Source organism: Myotis yumanensis, unplaced genomic scaffold (assembly GCF_028538775.1).
Source record: "Myotis yumanensis isolate MYYU_CA2020_CCGP unplaced genomic scaffold, mMyoYum1.0.hap1 SCAF_1, whole genome shotgun sequence".
In the NCBI taxonomy this organism is placed as follows: domain Eukaryota; kingdom Metazoa; phylum Chordata; class Mammalia; order Chiroptera; family Vespertilionidae; genus Myotis; species Myotis yumanensis.
This window is the reverse complement of record NW_027223752.1, coordinates 33835054-33859788: the sequence shown is the minus strand read 5'-3', so window position 1 is coordinate 33859788 and position 24735 is coordinate 33835054. Positions and strand designations below refer to the sequence as shown.

The window sequence follows — 24735 nt, the reverse complement described above, 5'->3', positions numbered from 1 at the left end:
GGTATATTATTCAACCTCAAAAAAGGAGATGCCCTGACCGGTTTGGCTCAGCGGAGAGAGCGTCGGCCTGCGGACTGAAGAGTCCCGGGTTCGATTCCGGTCAAGGACATGTACCTTGGTTGCGGGCACATTCCCAGTGGGGGGTGTGCAGGAGGCAGCTGATCGATGTTTCTCTCTCATCGATGCTTCTAACTCTCTATCCTTTCCTTTTCTCTCTGTAAAAATTCAATAAAATATATTTTTTAAAAAGGAGAGAAATTCTGACACATGCTACAACATGGATGAATCTTGAAGACATGCTAAAGAAGCCACACAGAAAAGCAAATATTGTATGATTCAACTTATACGAGGTACCTAGTTAAATTCAGAGACAGAAAGAATGGTAGTTGCCAAGGGAGGAATGGGAAGCTATGTTTAATGGGTATGGACTTTAAGTTTGGAAAGAAGAAAAAATACTGAGATGGATAGTGTACAGTTCTGTGGCATTAGTGTACAATTCTGTGCATGTGTAAATGCACTTAATGCCACAGAACTCTACACTTAAAATGGTTATAATGGTAAGTCTTATGTTATGTATATTTTACCACAATTTTAAAAATGTTTAAATGCAGAAAAAAATTTAGAAGCTTTTATGCAAGGCCAAGCATCCTGAACTTCCCTGTTGTCAGCTGACATCTTTCAGCAGGAAGTCATTGCCAACCCAGCCACAAGTTAGTGCCAGGGGCATATGCAATCCCCTTTTATGTGGCAGCTTCAAACAGTTTAATCTCAAAAATGGTGGGCCCACTGTGGAATAATATACACTAGCTAGATGTATTCTAATTAGGACTCAGAAAAGCACTAACAGCAACCAATGAGCAATTCTGGGAGCTTATTTATTTTCAAAGATTAACAAAAGTGTTCTACTTTAAGTTGAGGTCAGCATTACAAACTGCCTCTTGGCCTCATCTCCTTATTTCCCTAGGGAGAAAAAGGCCTATAGTTTTATAAAGAAAATTTCTTAAAAATAACACTGAACAATTTTAAAAAGTCTAAGTCCAATATATATACAACTTCATGCCTAACGCAAATACTTTACTCAACACTTGAAAAATCAATTTACCAGTTTTCAAAATATTTGTAGGAACATGAGAAAGGAGACAAAGAAAGGCATGTTTAAAGATGACGAAAATGCTATCCACAGAGCACAGAGCACAGTAGGAAAAGAAATGGGTTCAGTTTCCTTGTATGGTCACTTTGTTCTATGGTCTGAATGTATCCCCCTCCAAATTCACATGATGAAATCTTAATATGCAATATAATGGTATTAGGTGAGACCTTTGAGATGTGATTAGGTCATGATTAGCGCTCTTATAAAGGAGACCCAACATAGCTTCCTAGCCCCTTCTACCATGTGAGGATACTGGGAGAAGTCAGCAGTCTGCAACCTGGGAGAGGACCTTCACCAGAACCCAACAAAGCTGGCATCCTGATCCTGGACTTTCAGCCTCCAGAACTGTGATAAAGAAATTACTATTGTTTATAATCCACCCAGTCTGTGGTATTTTGTTATAGTAGCCAGAACAGACTAAGATCTCTGAGGCTCAATTTAATTTTAAGATTCTATGATTACTCTGTGAAAGAATGATAGAAGACAGACCAGAACTGAAAGTCCCTAAGCTGCCAATCCATGGTTACTTGACAAATCACTACATAAATATGCTCAAGGCAAGGAAACTCAAAGACCAATCCAAAGTTTCCATGGGGGGATGAGGACACATTTGTAATACCTTAACCAATAAAGAAATTTTAAAAAGTTTCCTTAACAACAAAAAAACAAACCACTTGATTTTAAAAATGGGCAAAGGACTTGAATAGACATTTAAAAAGAAGTATATAATGGCCATTTACAAATGGCCAACAAGCACATGAAAAGATGCTCAACATCACCAATCATTAGGGAAATGCATATTAAAACCACAATAAGGTACCAACTCACACTCATAAGGATGACTACTATCAAAAACAAACAAACAAAACAAAACAGTTCCTCAAATAATTAAAAATAAAATTACCATAGATCCATTAATTATACTTCTGGGTATATATCTGAAAGAATTGAATGAAGGATCTCTAAGAGATAGTTTTACACCTATGTTCATAGTAGCATTATGCACAATAGCCAAAAGGTGGAAGCAACGCAAGTGCCCAACAGATGAATGGATAAACAAAATGTGGTCTATACATAAAATGGAATATTTTTCAGCCTTAAAAGGGAAGGAAATTCGGCCACATGCTACAACATGGATGAACCTTAAACATTATGCTAAGTGAAATAAAAGTCATAAAAAGACAAATACTGTATGAGTCCACTTATGAGATTCCTAGAGTAGTCAGTCAAATTCATAGAGGCAGAAAGTAGAATGGTGGTTGCCAAGGGGTAGGGGTGGAGGGAGGGGAGTTGGTGTTTATGAGTACAGAGTTTCAGTTTTGCAAGATGAAAAACATCTGGAGATGGATGGTAGTGATCGTCATCCAACAATGTAAATGTACTTAATACTACAAAACTGAATACTTAAAAAATATTTCCTCATTGCTCTGACTTCAGGGTCCATCCATTAGTTCCCTGCAGTTTATGACACTACACTAGTTGAAGTTAGAAAGTTGGAATTCAGAAGCTCAAGGGTGTTCCTCTCAGCAAAACCACCTACTAGTTGGGAGGAAAGATTCGTTCTAACTAACCAAGCACTTATATATCTTTGGTGCTTACAAAGATATAAAAGGTAATACCTGGGTTCCCAAGGAGCTTAAATCAAGTAGAAAATTTACATGTAGGCACATAAGTACCATGCCATGAAGTAGAAATCACTAGAGAAAACATGTGACTGGTGATTCACAAAAGAGGCAAGGCAAGATAGATGAGCACTGAGCCAGCTCAGGTAAAGATGTGGGTAAAAAGAGGGAACAGAAGGAACAAAGATAAAGGAATGGTGCCCAGGTAGATTACTGTTTTAACAGGAACAGAAAGTATGGCATAGGTCACTCCTTGATGCTCATCTCTCTCAGGCCTTACTGCTCTGTATACTCCACTGGATCTCCAACAGGCAGTATCCACATCCCTTTACCAAGGTTTCTCCAAAGCCTAGGAGGCTGCAGCCAGACTGCTCTAGGGAATGAACATTCCTTGGGAGCAGGCTCAACCAATGACTGAATATTCAACCAATATCCCAACTGCCTTATCCTCAGGTGGAATAACTCTGAAGTGCATTTTCTATACCAGGGGTGGGCAAACTTTTTGACTCGAGGGCCACAATAGGTTCTCAAACTGGACTGGAGGGCCGGAACAAAAGCATGGATGGAGTGTTTGTTTGAACTAATATAAATTCAAAGTAAACATCATTACATAAAAGGGTACGGTCTTTTTTTTTTTTTTTAGTTTTATTCATTTCAAACAGGCCAGTTTGCCCACGGCTGTTACCCTTTCCCCTCAAGATCAACTCCAATTGCCTGCAGTTGTAGTTGGCTCACTAAATCACCCTTTCTTTCCCTATCTCACTTCTCCTTTCTTCTACTATTTCCTGCATTTCCAAATAAACTACTTGCACCTGAAACTTGAACCTAAATTAAGACACATAGGCAGGGCGAGGGAAAAACAGAACACAAAAGAACTGTCCACTAATAGGGGCAAAAGTAGGTTTACAGTTCATATAAAGTACTACAATAATTAATAAATACAAGAATAAACTCTGTGGCTCAGCCAGTGTGGCTCAGTGGTTGAACACAGACCTATGAACCAGGAAGTCATGGCTCGATTTCTGGTTAGGGCATATGCCTGGGTTGCAGGCTCAATCCCCACTATGGGGCATGCAGGAGGCAGCTGATCAATAATTCTCTTATTACTGATGTTTCTATCTCTCACCCTCTCCGAAATTAATAAAAACACATTTTTAAAAAAAGAATTAACTGTTTCGCATACTTACAACTGTAAACCTACTTTTGCCTATCTTGTATATATATAACATTTATTATTCAACATCTCATCATTTCATGCTCTATATTTCAAAGAGGCCATAAAACTTCATATAGAATTCCTACTACTCTGTCTCCCCAAACTAAACAAATAAAAATAAACATTAAACAAGAGTGAGCAAAGGGTGGGCTTTTCAGAGGTTTTACTATTTCATTGTGAAGAACCAGCGCTTTCCTATTCAGCTATTCACTAGGGAAAGCCATGAAAAGGTAAAAGGGGACTGACTCCCAGAGGGAACGCTGACTCAGAAGACTGCCTTATAAGGAAGAAAACTCCCACAGAGTTAAGGCCTGTTGGGGTTAATATGACGGCTCCTAAAATACGTAGAAAATGCATACAATGTCCAGGCTTCCTCTCAGGGATAAATAAGGGCAACTCCTGACCCTCTCTTCCTCTTGGAACCACCACAAGGGAACAGCTCGGGATGATTTCCAAGGAGAGTGTCTTGACCCACTGCTGTCTAGTCAGACGATTTAAGTGTTCATACACACTGGAATCACAAACCTCTCCCAAGGAATTCATTTATGGCATTTCACGGTTATCTGCTGGGCCCTTTCCAGCATTCAAAGTTGGCTGCCTAGGACACTGCTGACTGTGAGACTGAAATAAAAATGAGTCCAGCCCTCTATTCATTCAGTGGTTCTCAATCTTCCTAATGCTGTGACCCTTTAATACAGTTTCTCATGTTGTGGTGACCCCCAACCATAAAATTATTTTCGTTGCTACTTCATAACTGTAATTTGCTACTGCTATGAATCATAATGTAAATATCTGATATGCAGGATGTATTTTCAGGGGTCGAGACCCACAGGTTGAGAACCGCTGCACACATATTTATTAAATGTCAACTATAGATTGGACACTGTTCCAGGAAAAGAAATACAGGCTTTAAAAAAAAAAAAAAAGACCCTGCCCCTACCCTCATGAAGCTTAACCTACATTTTATTGGTTGGGAAGAGGGAAAGAATTATATACATATACTAGAGGCCCGGAGCACAAAATTTGTGCACTTGGGTAGGGGGGTTCCCTCAGCCCGGCCTGTGCCATCTTGCAGTCCGGGAGCCCTGGGGAATGTCCAACTGCTGGCTTAGGCCTGGGGAGCGAGCCTAAGCTAGCAGGAAGACATTCTTAGCACTGCCACAGAGGTGGGAGAGGCTCCCGCCACCACCGCTAAGCTCGCCAGCCATGAGCCCAGCTTCTGGCTGAGTGGCGCTCCCCCTGTGGGAGCGCACTGACCACCAGGGAGCAGACGCTCAACGCAGGAGCTGCTCCCTGGTGGTCAGTGTGCGTCATAGTGACCAGTCATTCCATTGTTCAGTCAATTTGCATATTAGCCTTTCATTGTATAGGATAATGTGAGTGGAGTGGGTAGAGGAAAAATAAATAAAAAAGAACATGGATATATAATGTATCCAGTGGTGGTAAGTAGTATAGAGAAAAATTAAATAGCAGGTTAGGGCATATAGGGAGTGCTGGGGTGGTTAGTTTCCATTTTCTATAGGGTGGTCACAGACTGTCTCTCTGATAAAATGGCATTTTGAGCAGAACCCTGAAGGAAATGAGGGAGCAAGTTATTGGATATCTAGGAGATGAGTATTCCAGGAGAGGGGACAGAGTTCTGAGCTATTTTAAAACATAAGGTAACCAAAAGAACTCTTTTGTCCTCCCTCCTTCCCTTCCTTCTTTTTAAAGCTTTGTGGAAATAAAGATTATTTTAAGTGGGCTGAGTGCAGAGATACATTTAACATCATCAGACCAGTTGGAAAGATTCCTCTCTTCTAAAGCCTCCAACTGCGGTCCTGCAAATGGTTAGTGCTCAAGAGGACAAACAGCATTGCAAATCTTTTTTTGTTGTTGTTAATCCTCACCTGCGGATATTTTTTCCATTGATTTTTTAGATTAGAGAGAGCGGAAGGGAGGCAGAGCAGAGAGAGAAACATCGATGTGAGAGAGACACATCGATTGGTTGCCTTCTGCACGCATCCAACCCTGGGCTAGGGATCAAGCCTACAACCCAGGTACATGCCCTTGATCAGAATCAAATCCGAGACCCTTCAATCCCTGGGCTGATGCTCTAACTACTGAGCAAAACCAACAGCACTGCAAGTCTTGATCAGCCATCTCACAAATATTTAAACATTTGCTGTTAGGAGCAAGAAAACAAAGACCAAATAGTGCCAACACCGATCACTATCAAAAGAAATTCAAACTATATGTGCTAAGCCACACCCCAGCTGTGTGCATTTGTTTACTTGCGGTGACTGGTGAATGCATGCATTTACTAGACCTATTTAGTATAAATTTAAAATTACAGTAATACATATAGAAAACTTTTCTGTGAAATTACATACTTAATTTTAATTACACAAACATGTCTACATAAGTAAAAACAGGTAAACTTTTTAAAAACTATTTTTACTAGAGGCCTGGTGCATGAATTCATGCACCAGTGGGGTCCCTCAGCCTGGCCTGCAGGATAGGGCCGAAACTGGCTCTCCAACATTCCCTGAAGGGTCCCAGATTGCGAGAGGGCACAGGCAAGGCCAAGGGACCCCACCAGTGCATGATCAAGGCTGGGGAGGGACGCAAGAGGTTGGCCAGCAGGGAAAGACCTCGGGAGGGCTCCAGGGTGTGGTTCAGCCCGTCTCGCTCAGACTCGATCAGCAGGACCCCAGCAGCAAGCTAACCTACTGGTCGGAGCGTCTGCCCCTGGTAGTCAGTGCACATCATAACGAGCAGTTGAGAGGCCTTAGCATATCATTACCATATTATGCTTTGATTGGTTGAACCGCCAACCGGACACTTAGCACATTAGGCTTTTATTATATAGAACTGATTACAGAGAGGATGGGAGAGAGAGATATAGACACATCAATGATGAGAGAGAATCATTGATCAGCTGCCTCCTGTACGCCCCCCACTGGGGACCGAGCCCGCAAACCTGGCACGTGCCCTTGACCAGAATTGAACTTGGGACCCCTCAGTCCACAGGCCAATGCTCTATCCACTGAGCCAAACCAGCTAGGGCTAAACTAACTCATTTGTCAAATTTTTAACATATGCATTTGGAAAACCTACAATGGACTTTTAGCTTTAACACCCTCTCACCCAAATTAGTCCATTATATCACAGTTTTAGTGTGTTAACTTGTTCAAGCACAGAGGCAGAGAAACAACTGCTCCTCTCAATTAATTTCAAGAAGGAACCACCACCATAAAAAGAAAAGTTTGCCGTATTAAGCTCTGTCACTGTCTCATTTGCCCACATGTCCTCTGTCAATCCACTAATCATAGAAAACAGTCACTCATGTAATGCTCCCTATCCTCCCGTAGACTGCTGTAATGTCCAGCACTCTCCAGGAACTCCGGCCCTTTCTTCAGCTCTTAGCAGTCTTGAATTACATATGCTCTTAAGAAAGACCTTTAATAGATGAATACCCAGAGAAGCCCATGCCTCTAAATATATAGACCACTTTTGTGGAGTCACTGAAGTCACAAGAAATTTTTAACAACTTGAAGGTTCAAAAAAGGATCTAAACGTAGCCATAGCAAAACTGCTTACTAAATAGAAGCTTACTGGGAAAAAGTATGTATTAGCCAGTTTTATTCTAATTGAGTTTAGAAATATGGATATATAATCCTTCCCACCCCCACCCAAAATCCACATTAAAAAGAGGAAAAAGTGCCCTAGCCTGGAGGCTCAGTTGGTTGGACTGTTGTACAGTATGCCAAAAGGTTGCAGGTTCAATTCACCATCAGGGCACATACCTAGGTTGCAGGTTCCATCTCAGGTAGGAGTGTGTATGGGAGGCAACCAATAGATGTTTCTTTCTCACATCAATGTTTCTCTCTCTCTCTTCCACTCTCTAAAGATATCTTTGGATGAGGATTTAAAAAAAAGAGGGAAAAGTTTTAGAAGGCAGGAGGAACAGGCCATCCTATCTAATAAAAGAGAAACATGGTAATGAGCGTACGACCGCTACCTTCCCATTGGCTAATCAGGGCGATATGCAAATTAACTGCCAGCCAAGATGGTGGCCGGCAGCCAGGCAGCTGGAAGCGAACATGAGGCTTGCTTGCTTCAGTGAAGGAGGACTCCAACGTTTCCCGCCTGCCTTGCCGGCCTCTGAGCTGGCAGTTTGAAATATTGTAACAAATATAGAAACTAAACAAAACCCCAGAAACCAGCTTTCAGCCGGCCGGGATCTCAGAGCTGGAGATGATACCGTGTTTCGATTATAGAACCAAAACAAACCAGATACCTGCTTTCAGCAGCCGAGGCCTTGGCCCAGAATTTAAAAAAAAAAGAAAAAAAGGAGCGGTTGGGAGCTTCAGTCACCCACCAGCCTGAAAACAGCCCTCAGCCCCTCACCCAGACTGGCCAGACACCCCAGTGGGGACCCCCACCCTGATCCAGGACACCCTTCTGGGCAAACCAGCCAGCCCCTACCCATGCACCAGGCCTCTATCCTATATAGTAAAAGGGTAATATGCCTCCCAGCACCGGGATCAGCAGAGCCGTGAGGCCTCCCGGCACCGGGATCAGCGTGACAGGGGGCAGCGCCCAAACCCCCTGATCGCCCTGCGGCTCTGTGAGTGACAGGGGCCGGGGCCACAACCTCCCTATCCGCCCTGCTCTGTTCGTGACAGGGGAAAGCGCCCCAACCCACTGATCAGCCCTGCTCTGTGCCTGATAGGGGGGAGCTCCCCAACCCCCTGATCGCCCTGCAGCTCTGTGTGAGACAGGGGGCGGCGCCCCAACCCCCCTCTCCCCCCATGGGCCCTGCTCTGTGTATGACAGGGTAGAGCCATAACCTCCTGATCGGCCCTGCCCTGAGTGTGAGAGTGGCGGCGCCCCAACCCCCTGATCCGCCCTGCTCTGTGTGTGACAGGGGGCGGTGCCCCAACTCCCCTATCGGCCCTACTCTGTGAGTGACGGGGGGAGCTCCTCTACCCCCTGATCGGCCCTGCTCTGTGGGTGATAGAGGGCAGCGCCCCAACCCCCTGATCCGCCCTGCTCTGTGCATGATGGGGCGGTGCCCCAACTCCCCTATCGGCCCTACTCTGTGCGTGACAGGAGGGAGCTCCCCAACCCCCTGATTGGCCCTGCTCTGTGCGTGACAGGGGGTGGCGCTGCAACCTCCCCATCGACCCTGCCTTGAGTGTGACAGGGGGCGGTGCCCCAACCCCCCAATTGGCCCTGCTCTGAGCCCGACCAGGGGCTGCACCTAGGGATTATGCCTGCCCTCTGCTACCCGGGAGCAGGCCTAAGCCAGCAGGTCGTTATCTCCCGAGGGGTCCCAGACTGCAAGAGGGCACAGGCCGGGCTGAGGGACCCCCCCCCCCCCGAGTGCACAAATTTTTGTGCACCAGGCCTCTAGTCTATCTAATAATAACACAGAATACGTCTTAACAGGCCCTTCAATGTTTCTCTCTCTCTCCCTCTCTCTCTCTCAGTATATGTGTATGCATAAGTATGTGTGTATGTGTTTGCACAGCATTTGATATTCTCCAACATCTGTTGATGGAAAAGGAAACATAGCAATCAGTTACTATTCACTGAGTACTGATCAACTTACTCAGTTCTCTCCAAGGCTCCTTCCATAGTAACTGATTAATTATTCTCCAATATATGACATGCTTTTCTAATTAATAGTACTGACTACGATAGAGAAACCAGATGGCTCTCTAGCTCAGATCAGTAACAGCAGAGAAATTGCAATTTAACATTTAAATCAAGCTCTTATTTCTCCCTGACCTTTTGTCAGAAGGGGGGGGGGGGGGTATGATTGAACAATTTCGTGATGTGCTCTCTAGAAGACTATTTCCAGAAAAAGGTTTGCCAATATGCCTTTAATCATATCATTTATACCCAGTGCCTGCCACAAACACCATCCAAAATAATCAGGGAAATTTTTCTTTGGAAATGGCCAAAGCCATAGATTTATTGTATTTTGCGGTTGGAAAAAATAGAATTCCACTGGCTCCCAATAAAAGCACACAAATATGTATACCCATAAGATTAACACTATTTTTGCATATGAAGTTACATGATTCTTGCTTCTTTGGATCATTTGCCATTTCAGTTCCATTAGGCTCCTGGAATTATTTGATTTATTAAAATAGCTGAGCTGTATGGGTTCTGAGTAGGAAAAATTCTATTAATAACGAAATGCTCCATAAAGACAGACAATAATAGTCAAAAAATCAGTAAGGGAAAAAATTTTGAAAATGTTCTAAATCTCCAACAGCTGCTTGTAACAAGGTAGCCTGCATTACTTAAAAATGAATCTTTATTTGGCAAAACTCTTTTGGAAACCTGGGCAAGATGAGGGGCTGTCAACCAAAAGGCCTTCAGCAATATCTCCTCTGTGGGCCTCAGTTTTTATATGTGGGGCCTGGGAAGTGGGGAGATGGTATCACTCCTTTCAGTCTTCGTATGAGTATTTATACTTTTCATTCAAGCACGGGTTTCACCATTCAGAGGAAGGAATATTATTTTCCTTTTTTTTTTTTTAGGCAGCAATTTATTTATTTATTTATTTATTTAAACTTTATTTTTTAAATTTTTTTTTATTTTGTTTGCTAAAAGTATTACAAAAGGTATTATATGTGTCCTTTTTTTTCCCCTGCCCTTGACAATCCCCTGCCCTCCCTTACCCCCCAGTGTCTTATGTCAATTAGTTATGCTTATGTGGATGCATATAAGTCCTTAGGTTGATCTCTTACTCCCCTCCCTCCTGTCCCCCAACTCTCCCTGGCCTTCCCACTGCAGTTTGACAATCAGTTTGAGGCAGCTCTGCCTCTGTATCTATTATTGTTCAAAAGTTTGTAATGGTCTTTATTATCCATGAATGAGTGAGATCATGTGGTATTTTTCCTTCATTGACTGGCTTGTTTCACTTAGCATAATGCTCTCCAGTTCCATCCATGCTGTTGCAAATGGTAAGAGTTCCTTCTTTTTTACAGCAGCATAGTATTCCATCGTGTAGATGTACCAAAGTTTTCTAATCCATTCATCTACTGATGGGCACTTAGGCTGTTTCCAGATCTTAGCTATGGTGAATTGTGCTGCTATGAACATAGGGGTGCATATATCCTTTCTGACTGGTGTTTCTGGTTTCTTGGGATATATTCCTAGAAGTGGGATCACAGGGTCAAATGGGAGTTCCATTTCCAATTTTTTGAGGAAACTCCATACTGTCTTCCATAGTGGCTGCACCAGTCTGCATTCCCACCAGCAGTGCACAAGTGTTCCTTTTTCTCCACATCCTCTCCAGCACTTGTCGTTTGTTGATTTGTTGATGATGGCCATTCTGACGGGTGTGAGATGGTACCTCATTGTTGTTTTGATTTGCATCTCTCGGATGATTAGTGACTTTGAGCATGTTTTCATATGTCTCTTGGCTTTCTGAATGTCCTCTTTTGAAAGGTGTCTGTTTAGATCCTTTGCCCATTTTTTGATTGGATTGTTTATCTTCTTTTTGTTAAGTTGTATGAGTTCCCTATAAATTTTGGAGATTAGGCCCTTATCAGATATGACGTTGGCAAATATGTTTTCCCACGCAGTGGGTTTTCTTGTTGTTTTGTTGATGGTTTCTTTTGCTGTGCAGAAGCTTTTTATTTTGATGTAGTCCGATTTGTTCATTTTCTCTTTAGTTTCAGCTGCCCTAGGAGCTGTATCAGTGAAGAAATTGCTTTGGCATATGTCTGAGATTTTGTTGCCTTTGTATTCTTCTAGAATTTTTATGGTTTCCTGTCGTACATTTAAGTCCTTTATCCATTTTGAGTTTATTCTTGTGTATGGTGTAAGTTGGTGGTCTAGTTTCATTTTCTTGCATATATCTGTCCAATTTTCCCAACACCATTTATTGAAGAGACTATCTTGGCTCCATTGTATATTCTTGCCTCCTCTGTCAAAAATTAATTGAGCATATTGGTCCGGGCTAATTTCTGGACTCTCTATTCTATTCCACTGATCTATATGTCTGTTCTTGTGCCAGTACCAGGCAGTTTTGAGAACAGTGGCTTTGTAATACAGCTTGATATCTGGCTTTGAGATCCCACCTACTTTGTTCTTTCTCAGGATTGCTGCAGCTATTCGGGGTCTTTTTTTATTCCAGATGAATTTTTGGAGAGTTCGTTCTAGATCTTTGAAGAAGGCCATTGGTATTTTAATGGGAAGTGCGTTGAATTTATAGATTGCTTTGGGTAGTATGGACATTTTAATGATGTTGATTCTACCAATCCAAGAACATGGTATGTTCTTCCATCTCTTTATGTCTTCCTCTATCTCTTTTTTCAACGTCCTGTAGTTTTCTGAGTAGAGGTCTTTTACCTCTTTAGTTAAGTTTATTCCTAGGTATATTAATTTTTTTGGTGCGATGGTAAATGGGATTGTTTTTATAATCTCTCTTTCTGAAAGTTCACTATTGGTGTATAGAAATGCTTCAGATTTCTTGGGGTTAATTTTGTATCCTGCTTATTTTCCTTTTTTTAAGACACCCGAAAAAAGGGAAGAGCTACTGAAAGTAAACTCTCTAAGGAGGATGGGGAAAGTAGAGCAGGAAAGGTTATACTCTGTTCCCGCCATTAATATCTACCAGGGATTTTTTAGTAAAGCCCAGGCTTCTGGCCAGGAACCATAAATGAGAGAACTGTCATGTTGTATCACCAGATCTTATCAATTCCGTTTGTTCCTAAGAAGAAATCAGGTGCCTAGTGTTCCTTTTCAGCTGAATAATTATAAACCAGACCACATCAAGCAGACCTGCATACACTCCAAAACGTTTTAAGCTTTTTAAATTCTAAAACTGCATCAGCAAATGAACTAAAAGATTATATAATCCATGGGTAAAATCTTAATCCAGGATTGCTAATACCCGAAACCCCTATTTCAAGAAATTCCATAAACTCAATATTATATGCAAAACTGTGTACATGTACATTTTTCTGAAATGAATGTTCAGAATTTCAGAGGGGCTCAGGATTCAAAAAAAGTTATAAATGGTTGACTTAATAAAGAGGTTATTTTCATGCTATTTTACCTCTATAAAATATCCTTAAATATTCACCTAAATAACACATACAAGGTATTCCTCTGCCACAACATTCTGTATTCAGCTTTTCTTCATCAGCCACGGAAGAGGCTATCACCATTTAATCTGTACAACACAGGTGGTAGCATGCCTATAGAGAAGAGGATACAGTCACAGGCAAGAGACTGAGTCTAGTCCTGTTTCTACTATCGATTAGATCTGCCATTTCAAACTACTCTAGGCCTCAGTTTCATATGAAGATAAAACCTATCCAACCAAACCCAAAGGTCACTGGGAAGATTATATAAAAGAAACTGCTTTAGAAGCTAAAGGGCTAAAAACATATAATATAAAAGAAAGGCAAAGAGAAGAAATTAGCCTAAAGTCATAAAGCAAGTCATAGGACGGAACCCAAGAGTTGAATCCCCCCCTATAAAAAGTGTGCCTTTATTTCAGAGGAAGAACCTGTGGGTTGCCAGGCCCCCAAGTGAGAGTAATCAGGACTGCATGGAATTATACAAAAAGTAAAGTTGTAACTTTATAAGGTGCTTCACTGGCCTGGAGCGTACTAACTGGTGAATTCCTGCACCTCTCCTATACCCATATAATGTCAACACAGAAAGGTTGAGTGGTGATGTAATGTCTGAGGCCAGGCCATGTATTCAAGGCCATTTTTTCACAGGGTACAAGTCAGCTCTTTTCTCCAGGGAATGAGGTAAAATGATTTAATTATCAAGATTTCAGAGGCCTTGACATCAAGTTCAAAAGAAAGACCTGTGTAAAAGCAATTCAAGTGCTCAGCCCTTCTGTGCTCAACCCTTACAAGAAAATTGTATTATACTTTTCCATTCCTCTTTCAACAAGATGTAAGGACAGACATTAGATGAAACCAAAGCCAGGCATTAGCTGAAACTAAAGCAAGAAAAGATTTTAAAATCACCACACTGTCCATTTCCAGGCAACATATACCTGTTAGCCTGAAAGACTTACTTCCCAGAAGCCTGAGCTGCTCTGCTGGATTCTTACAATGTAGGACAAGAGCCATTTAAGAAATTGTGAAAGAAAAGGAATAAAAGCCGAGTGCTGTCCTACGAGTGTGTGCCAGAAGAGCTAGCAGGTGGAAAACTGGCCTTTTTAATATATTTTTATTGATTTCAGAGAGAAGGGAGAGGGAGAGATATATAGAAACATCAATGATGAGAGAAAATCATTTATCGGCTGCTTCCTACATGCCCCTGCAACCCGGGCATGTGCCCTTGACTGGAATTGAATCCGGGACCCTTCAGTCCACAGGCCGACGCTCTTCCACTGAGCCAAACCGGCTAGTGCTGGCCTTCTTTTTTTTTAACCCTGCTAAGAGATTGGCTCTCTGAGTAATACAGGAGAGAGTGTGAAGCTTGGGAGACAGAATAAAGTCAGGCTTCAGGGAGAAAACGAAAGACAAACACAAAAAAAATCCAAGTATGACACAAAGCAAGGAGAACCTTTGGATTCAGGCAGGCTGGAGAGAAAGGAATGCTGTTTTACTGCAAGATTCCTCACTATGCTGCAAGACTAGAAGGTGGGCTGGCTAAGAAAGATAAAAGATAAATTCAGGCTTTGGAGGGGCGGGAGTGTGTACTAATTATTTCTGTGGATGCCCAGCCAATCTCATGTCACTTATGTCACCTGATCTGATGATAGAAGTTATTAAACTTGAATAATTGAAAGGTTATACTAGAAATAAACCATGTATTTTTAGGCAAAAGTGGAAAGACATTATACAGTAGGGCAAAAGTAGGTTTACAGCTGTTCATATGGAAAATAATACAATAATTAATAAATAATACAAGAATAAACTGTGTTTCACATACAACTATAAACATACTTTTGCCCAACCCTGTATATAGGGCTTTAAATGAAAATCTCAAAGAGGTTACTGTCTGGCAGTTATGTGAATATGTCTACCACAGCATCTGGAACAGAGCAGATGCTCAGTAAATATCTGCTTTCTTATTTTAAAAGTTGGGGTAGGGGGAGGCATGTAGTTAGGAAAGGTTTAGTAAGAGACAGAAAAAAGGAACATGTCTCCACAAACCTATGAATTAATGACAAACCATGAAACTAAACATGAGAGTAAAACATTCTGCTCAAGCACGGAAGTTTCAAAGTGGTGGCTCTTGAGCAAAATAGGTATGGTGCACAGATTTGTTTTATCCATACAATAAAGTATGAATTTGTTGCAATTCTTAAAAATCAGGAGATTTCACATATAAATCTTTATTTCTGGCATCCCTTGAAAAAAAATAATAAAACACCCAGAGGCCCTCATGGCAACAATGGGCTAAAGCTTGAGTCAAAGATTCAAATGGGAGTCTTTTAGATTTAGATGGGATGGGCTCTCCTGTTGGCCACAGTCCCCACCGCTCCCTATTGGACTTCTAGACCAATTCACTCATTTTTGCCACTTGTCTTGATATTGCTGGCATTAAGTGGGACTGTATAGTGCAGTGATGGCAAACCTATGATACGCGTGTCAGAGGTGACACACGAACTCATTTTTTTGGTTAATTTTTCTTTGTTAAATGGCATTTAAATATATAAAATAAATATCAAAAATATAAGTCTTTGTTTTACTATGGTTGCAAATATCAAAAAATTTCTATATGTGACATGGCACCAGAGTTAAGTTAGGGTTTTTCAAAATGCTGACACACCGAGCTCAAAAGGTTCGCCATCACTGGTATAGTGCAAAGGGGTATCTATTGAGAGCTCAAAAGTCTGGGTTCCAGTCCTGCCTCGGCTACAAACTTATGTCTTAACTTGTGTAAGCCGTACAAACTCTCTGAGCCGCAGTTTTCTCATCTGGAAAAGGAAGATTTATACAAAATGATCTCTAACAGTTCTATAATTAGAATTCATATACAATGGTGTAATGAGCATGGGGGAGACACAGAGTTGGCTCAGCTTATTTTATACTTTATTCCCTGAGTCCAATTTGCTGAAATGTTCCTTTCATTTTAATGCTAACAAATATTTCGTGAACCTAGGACAATCTAAAATGAAGTACATGTTCTCTGGCAATATATCTGGGTCTATTTGTGTGAACTGACTAGTCTCACTGTGACTGAAAGCCAGAAGACTGTTTCAGACAGATAGGTCACTTAGTGCCTTTCTTGACCATGTTCATTCCTATTATGGAAATTTTCAGATTTCTCTCTGGGATAGTTACCCAGCCTATGACTACATGAAGAGTTCCAGAGCACAGAGCCTCAGGCTGTGCACATTCTTAAAGTATACAAGAACAGATCAAATGTAAAGACCACTATATGCAAAGGGTAGTCTTTGGAATGTGAAAGCAGCAAAAAAGATCCTGTCTAGACTAGTCAAGGACTGTACATGTCAGTCCTACAGATCACACTATAACTGTGGCAGCTGCTGCTTCAGCCCTGAGTGTGCAAAGCCAGAGCCTATAAATCACTTTTGAGAGACTTGTTCCAGGAATAAGACAGGAAGTTGGGCCTTCTGTGCCACACTTAAAAAGTATAAACTCAGTAGATTAGTTTCACTAAAAATCCATTATTTAATTCATCTTCCTAAAGCCCTAAGAAGTTGAGCAGGAAAACGGTACTAATCAATCCTGATTTACAGTTAGCAAAGCCACAGGCCCAGAAAGCTAAAACTCTGCACACATTGTACTCAAGATTCACCTCAACAAATATATTTATTGTGCCCTTGCTGTGTGACAGGCAATGGAGACAAGATAATGATGAATAGCTACATTTCTTAGTCCCCAAGGAGTGGACAACATAGGTAAACATAAATCTCTATACAGTGGGGCCTTGACTTACGAGTTTAATTCGTTCCGAGACCGAGCTCATTAAGGAGCTCGTTAACTCAAATTACTCTATCAACTCAATGCAAAAAATCAGCCGAGAGACAGCTGGTATCTCAAAAAACTCGTTAGTCGGGACACTCATAAGTCAAGGCCCCACTGTATTTCCTATTCCCTAGGTTATATACTTTATTAATCCTCACCTGAGGATGTTTTTCCATTGATTTTTAGAGAGAGTGGAAGGGAGAGGGAGAGACAGAGAGATAGAAACATGGATGAGTGAGAGATACATCAATTAGTTGTCTCCCACACATACCCAGACCCTGGCTGGGTGTTGAGCCTGCAACTGAAGTACGGGTTCTTGATCAGAATTGAACTTGGGACCCTTTAGTCTGCAGCCGACGCTCTAGCCACTGAGCCAAACCGGCTAGGGCAGGTTATATACTTTTGATAATCTATATAGGGACTATGAACAGACTTTAAAGACTTTAAAACTGATCCAAAGTTAGATTCAATGACTTCTCATCCTCCTTTACCCATAGAAAACCACTTACCCTAATCAAAAAGCTATCTAGTTTGTCAGAGAGACTATATAGTACCCATAAAATCTTTCCATAGGACAAAAGTCACAAATAACAAGTCAGTCAAATTTGAATAGGGAAAATCAAAAGTCGTTCAATGTTTTTATCATCGTATATAATCTGAAAGGCAAAACAACTATATCTTGTCAATGTACATAACCAGGACCATCACAAAATACCTTATATGGCTTTGCATGTGACAATACCTGTCCCAGTGTATCTGGGGAAACTGGGTAATTATAATCTAGGCCACAGGTTATCAAACAGGGGCAATCTGCCCCCGCCTTTTACCTTTCCCAACAGACATTTGGCAATGTCGGGAAACATTTTTCGTTTGAAGAGGACAGGATGCTACTTTCATATGATGCACAGGATAACTCTGCATAACAAAGAATTAACTGACCAAAATGTTGATAATGCCCAGGTTAAGAAACCATGGTGTTCTACATATTGATTAGAAGCATTTATTCCGAGTCTTTCAGGGACTCCATGCTTCACTACTAATATAGAAATTGAAAGAAAACACAATATCCATTTTCTTTCACCTTTCCCTCAGCCTCTGTGTTTCTAGCAAAAAGCCTATAAACCATCACATTTAGTGCCTACTCTTTGTTGTTAAATGAAACAGGATCTCACACATACATAAGAGATTGACAGAAGATAGATAATCAATAAAAGCAAGAAAGAAAGGAAAGAAGGAAGACAGGAATAGAGAAGGAGGTGCTTGGTTATTGCTTCCACAGCTAAATGAAACTAGATCAATCATTCTGCAAGCAGACAATTACAATGGTCTGTTCTATTCTGAGACTGTTCATTTCTAGACTGTTTATTGGCAGTTAGTTTCTTCCCACCCAAGAAACAAACTGCCAATAAAAACAAAGTCATTAGCATGTGGCCTCTCCAAGGAAACAATGCTTGTACAACTGAGGCCACCTAGTGGTTTCAAGTGTGGATCACAGCTAATAGGCCCCAGGACTCCAACTTGAAAATAAATTCTGAATTTGGATATATATTCCCTATTTACAAAAGAGGAAATCCCTAGCCTGGGCAACTTAAGAGGTATTCTCAATTTCTTTCACATTCAACCCAATTCAACAAGCATATATTATGCTCCTACTACCTACATATACTAACCTTTAAACTATGACATTGGGATTCTCTAGCAACCTCAATCTAAGAAGAAAAGCCCTAGCTACCTTCCTTCAAAAAGCAGGAACTTCAAAGGTTTTCAAAGAACTGTTTCTTTTATGCCCTAGGCCCACAAATTAACTTTAAAGAGATGGAGTACGGCATGCAAATTACATGTCAAAATTTGACCCAAAGAGAACACTAAACATTAGCAGGAGAATGAGGTTTCTCTTTTCCAATCTAAATGTGAAGTAGCAATAAGATTTGTTGTTTGAGAAGAAAAAAAGTCCATTTGTTTATCTGATCAATCTTTCTTTATATTTGTCTTTTTTCAGCTTGATTACTCAGACCAGTGCAGTAGGTCCATTCACTGACACCTACTTCAGAACTTCTATGGCCAAGACAGACAGTAAAGAATGCAAGCATGTTTTTGAACTGCCAGCTCTAAGTCAGTATCAATATCTTGATACTGACTGTGAAAAGGCTGGAGACTCACAGCTTGGGTTCTCTTTTTCAGTTGTGATGCTGGCAATAAAAAGAAAAAGAGTCAGCATCTGGCTTCCTCTCAAACAAAGTTGCTCAGCCCATTTCATCCAAGAAAAAAGATGCCATCCCAAGGGGCCTTTCAGGATATATGTCTCTTGGATGGTACTTAGAGTGTTTCATTCATCATTGTAGCTTATTGATACTCACAAAAAATCTCTTCTTTTGGCAAGCTAATTTTCCATGGACTTCCTCCTTTCTTTTGAAATGATACACTCTTAGAATCTTAAAATCTGTTCACAAACTTGGCAGAGCTAGATTGCTCAGAACCATATTGTAGCCAGCCTTGGTTTATGGTGTGTGCCTCACATTACTCAATGGCAGCCCTGATAAAGAAACTCACTAGTAAGCCAGAACATCCCCACACAATTACTGTTTCCCTCAATTGTTTCTATCTGACATTATGCTAAAGAGAAATAAAGACCAGTACAGGAACAGCAATTGAAAGGAAAGCAAGAGTGTGGGGCCCGAGCCAGTTTGGCTCAGATTAAAGGGTTCTGGGTTCAATTCCGGTTGGGGGGCATGTGCCCAGTTGCAGGCTCGATACTGCTGGGATGCGTGCGGGAGACAGCCGATCGATGTGTCTCACATAGATGCTTTTCTCTGTCTCTCTCCCTTCCACTCTCTCTAAAAAAACAGTGGAAAAATATCCTCTGGTAAGGATTAAATAAAAAAATAAGGGTGTGGGATGCAGAAGGCACTTACCTGGTCACGATCTCCTGCAAAACAGCAGCTTTTCATGGTACAAGAGTTGAAGTAACCCTGATTGTCAAACTGGAACACAGGCAGGCGGGAGTGGATGTCATAAAGCACAGGGGGCAGGCGACGCCTCAGGGCCAGGAGCTGAGTCCCGTTGCTGTTGAATCGCACACTCATGGCACTTTGAAGGGACAGGTTGCCACCATAGCGTAGGAGAGAACTAGAAGGCACAAAGCACAGGGACAAAGCGTAAGACAGGCTGGACAAGAGCCTGCAAAACACACTGCACTTATTTCTTCCCAAAATGTGCCCAGGTTCCTGTCAAGCCTGTACATCTGAATTTCGGCAGAAAGGTATTTCTCTGCAGTAAGCTTGAAGGCAATAACAAGAATAGGAGAGCTCCTTGATTACATTAAAGCAAGTTATTTAATCTACCAGTTCCCCTTTTCAATCTCCAAAAGGTGAATTACTACTAAATTTACTTACAAGGATAACGCAAGCATCTTGAAAAAAGAGACAAATTAAAAATGATTTGCCATTTCATTTACCTGAGCTAACTATAGAATCAAACACATACTCCATCAAGATGCTGGGAGATGAGTCGTGTCCATGCTAATTGGCTAATCATAGATGGTATTTAAGGAATATATTTACCATATGTATTAGAGATGCAAGAACCATTAGAAAGAATAACAGATATTTTAGTTAATTCTATTTTATTATTTTTAAAAATTTTTTATTGACTTCAGAGAGGAAGGGAGAAGGAGAGAGGGATAGAAACATCAATGATGAGAGAAAATCACTGATTGGCTGCCTCCTGCACACCCCCACTGGGGATTGAACCCACAACCCCAACATGTGCCCTGAATGGGAATCGAACCATGACCTCGTGGTTCATAGCTCGATGCTCAACCACTGACCCACACCAGCCGGGCACTTTATAGTTAATTCTTAAAAAAAATTTTTTTTAAATCCTCACTTGAGGATATTTTTCCCATTGATTTTTTGGAAGGGAGGGAGGATGAGAAGAGAGAGAGAGAGAGAGAGAGAAACATCTACGTGAGAGAGACACATCAACTGGTTGCCTCCTGCCAACCAGGCTAGGGATTGAACATGCAACTGAGGTATGTGCCCTTGACTGGGCATCAAACCCAAGACCCTTTAGTCTGTGGGCCAATGCTGTAACCACTAAGCAACTGGCCAGGGCTATAGTTAATTCTGAATATTTTTCAATAACAGTTACTTTACTACTTGTCTTTATTTTTCAATTTTTAATCTGTTCACAGAAAACTTTTATATTCCATATGGCATGACTCAAGAGTAAACATTAAAGAAAAAATTTTAATTAAATGCAGAGCAAGCAGTTACAACTAGAAGAGCAAGATGACGTGTTTCCCTTTACTACATCTGTAATTGGATTCTGCTTTTGGGACTTCATACTAAAAACTGGAGACACTATTTGTCAGTCATTTAAAAAGCAATTAATTGGAGCTTAAAGATATTTCCTATGAAGAGTCTAAAAAAATACTACCAGAAGAAATTTAATATTGAAAGAAGAGAACACATTTTCTTTTCCTTTCTTTTTGGTAAGAGAGTTGGTGGGGGAAATGAAGGGAACAAGAAAGAGATATCCCATGGGGAAAAGAGCCCCTGAAATCAGTGCAAAGGCAGCTGTCAACCTCACCTGGTCATAAAAACACAGTCTACACCACAACTAGCCAGTCAGTCCTATGTCCCCAAAACAGACTTCTCACCAGAGGCAAGAATACTCTGGTACTCCAGCTATGTGTAGAAACAAGTCTCAGGCAAACAGACTCTAATTCTTATGATTGGAACGGCAGGAAAAAGAGGAGACTTAGAACAGTCCCTAGAACTCCAAACATCAAGAAGAAGTCTGATATCCCTGCAGGCCCCAACTAATAACCTCTGCAGAAAATGTTCTTATAATGGTCCTAACACAGGCCACAGTCACTCACATACAGAGAATAATGACGGGGCTGTTAGAGCCCAGGCATTTCCTTTCCAGGGTGCCCTAGCTCCTACAGGCATGTGGTGTTATCTAAACACTGAGCTCAAAAACAATGAGGCTTTCAACCCAAGATCAGCATGGAGTGTGCAAATAAACCAGCATGTGTAGGACTGAAGAGGAGTTGGGGGTGGAAACAAGACTCAACAAAAAGAAACCTGGCTAGCCCCACCAGCCCAAGCAGCAAGGGGTTTGTATCAGCTCAGGCACCCCTGACAGGAAAGCTGGGGCCTCTGGCAAACGCCCTTTCCATCTGTTAACAGGAACTTCCTCTGCAGCTTCCAGTCAGGTCTGGAGGAGTCTGCCCAGGACAGGAATCAGGGCCCATCCCATCCCAGCCAGGCTCCCAGACAAACATTTGCAATCTGGCCACTCCGCAGGGCTCTTAGGGAGAGTCACTATTTTCTTGCCTATGCTACTGAGCAGGGAACTCCTACTTCTCACACTGATATGGTAGGTACATAGGAATCTTGCTCCCAGAGTGTTTACGGTGCTATCTAAAGAGCAGCATCTACTAAAGGCTGGCCAGTGTGGCTCAGCAGCTGAGCATCACCCTATGAACCAGGAGGTCAGGGTTCGATTCCAGGTCAGGGCACATGTCCGGGTTGCGGGCTCGATCCCCAGTGGGGGGCATGAAGGTGGCGGCTGATCAGTGATTCTCTCTCATCTTTGATGTTTCCATCTCTCTCTCCCTTTCCCTTCCTCGCCGAAATAAATAAAAATATATATATACATATATTTTTTTAAAAAGAGCAGCAGCTACTAACAATGAATACTTTACATTTGGGTGCAAAATTTAATTCCTTCCAAAGGGATGAAATGACACCAGAAAGGGAGCTACGTTAATGGGAATTTCTAGTAGGGGTTCTGCAGCTGGCTCCTCCTTGAGAATGGTAAACATGATCTAGTTCATCAGAAAGAAAAGACTTAGAAGCAGTTTGCCCTCATAGTCACAATATAATGTCAAAGATCCTATTGTTTTCAATTCTAAGTGTAATGTGCATGAGAAATCAACTGGACGTTTTAATAATGTAGATTCTAGCTAAGATTTGGAAACAGCCCATGTCCCCATCAGCAGATGAGTGGGAAAAAAAAGCTGTGGTACATTTACACAATGGAATACTCTGCAGCTGTAAAAAAGAAAGAACTCTTACCATTTGCAACAGCATAAATGGACCTGGAGAGTATTATACTAAGAAAATAAGCCAGTCAGAGAAAGATAAGTATCACATGATCTCACTCACATGTGAAATCTAATGAACAAAATAAACTGATGAACAAAATAGATCCAGAGACATAGAAGCATGGAACAGACTGTCGAACCTCAAAAGGAAGGTGGGGGAGAATGGGTGAGTGGGAAGAGATCAACCAAAGAACTTGGATACTAATATGCATAACCCATAGATACAGACAATAGGGTGGTGAAGGACTGGGATGGGGGTGGGGGGCGGGCTAAAAGAGGTCAGTGTTGGGGGGTAGGGTGGGGAGAAGGGGACATATATAATATTTTCAATAAAGATTTTTAAAATTAATTAGTTAATTAATTTTTTAAAATGTAGATTTTCAGGATCCATCCCCAGATAGTCTAATTCAGTGTTTTTCAACCTTGTTCATCTCTTGGCACACATAAGCTAATTACTAAAATTCTGTGGCACACCAAAAAATATATTTTTTGCTGATCTGACCAAAAAAAGGTATAATTTTTGCCCTAACAGGTTTGGCTCAGTGGATAGAGCGTCAGCCTGCGGACTGAAAGGTCCCAGGTTTGATTCCGGTCAAGGGCATGTACCTTTGTTGCGGGCACATCCCCAGTGGGAGGTGTGCAGGAGGCAGCTGATCGATGTTTCTCTCTCATTGATGTTTCTAACTCTCTATCCCTCTCCCTTCCTCTCTGTAAAAAATCAATAAAATATATATATTTTTAAAAAGGTATAATTTTGATTGATTTACAAAAAAAATTAACAATAGTAATGATCTACCCTTTTTGCTCCAAAGTGAATTTTAAAAAATCAGGTGCCTATACTTGTATATAATGGTTTCTGGTACCAAGAATTAACCAATAAGATGCAACTCTATTATATGACCTATATATTTATGGTTCAAGACAGGGCATTCACATCGGACGGCTATTATTGTGCTAGTTTTGACAAGCTAAGGGAAAAGAGGTTAGTACCCCTGAATAAGAGTCAGGTATTGCATGTTTTAAAAATTCTTATGGCACACTGGTTGAAAAACACTATTCTAATTCAATCTGGGAAGTGAGCTCAGGAATCTGATTTTAACAAGCAATCCAAATTAATTGTGATGAATGCAACCTTCAAATCACACTTTGAGAAACATGGTTCCATTTGGAATTTTGGGGAGTGGGGATCAGGAAGGGGGCTGGACGGGGGGGGGGGGGAGCCAGGTGGAGAGAAAGAAGGTGAAAAGCCAACCAAACTATATGGCACTTTTAATGAAAAGCCAACAACACTATATAGCACTTTTTACAGCCCCATGTCTATTAACAGAAAGATCTCCAATTCCTTTTAAGATTAGAGTTCCACTTCACCAACAATGCCTGAAATGGTGTTTTCCTGTCCTCAACACATTCTCTGAAGGGGAAGAAGTTTCTCATTTCCTCTTGAAGAACTGAGGATACTTGTATATAAAGCAATCCCGACTTGCTTTCTGGATTCTGATCTTAATAATAGAGATGCCACTAACTCCACTCCTCCAGAGAAATGGCCACCATTACACACCCAAATAAGGTGAGCAGTATTTTGAAAGGACTAGCAACAAGTTAAAATGGGTTTAAACCAAAATATACCTATACAAAATAAAAGCAATAAACCTATTCCCAATCTATCTTCAACCAAAGGTCTGTCATAAAATGCAATAAGAATGGGGTCGGAGGTG

The 24735-nt window shown here is 41.3% G+C and overlaps 1 protein-coding gene across 3 annotated transcripts in view; it reads right to left on the bottom strand.

Annotated features, from left to right (window-relative positions):
• DCAF5 (DDB1 and CUL4 associated factor 5) overlaps window positions 1-24735 on the bottom strand; it is a 102248-nt gene that overhangs the window by 29443 nt on the left and 48070 nt on the right. For all 3 annotated transcript variants that reach the window (XM_070417712.1, XM_070417700.1, XM_070417708.1), the window contains exon 6: window positions 19818-20031. In XM_070417712.1, coding sequence (XP_070273813.1) covers window positions 19818-20031 — 214 coding nt within the window. The remainder of the gene's footprint in view (window positions 1-19817; window positions 20032-24735) is intronic.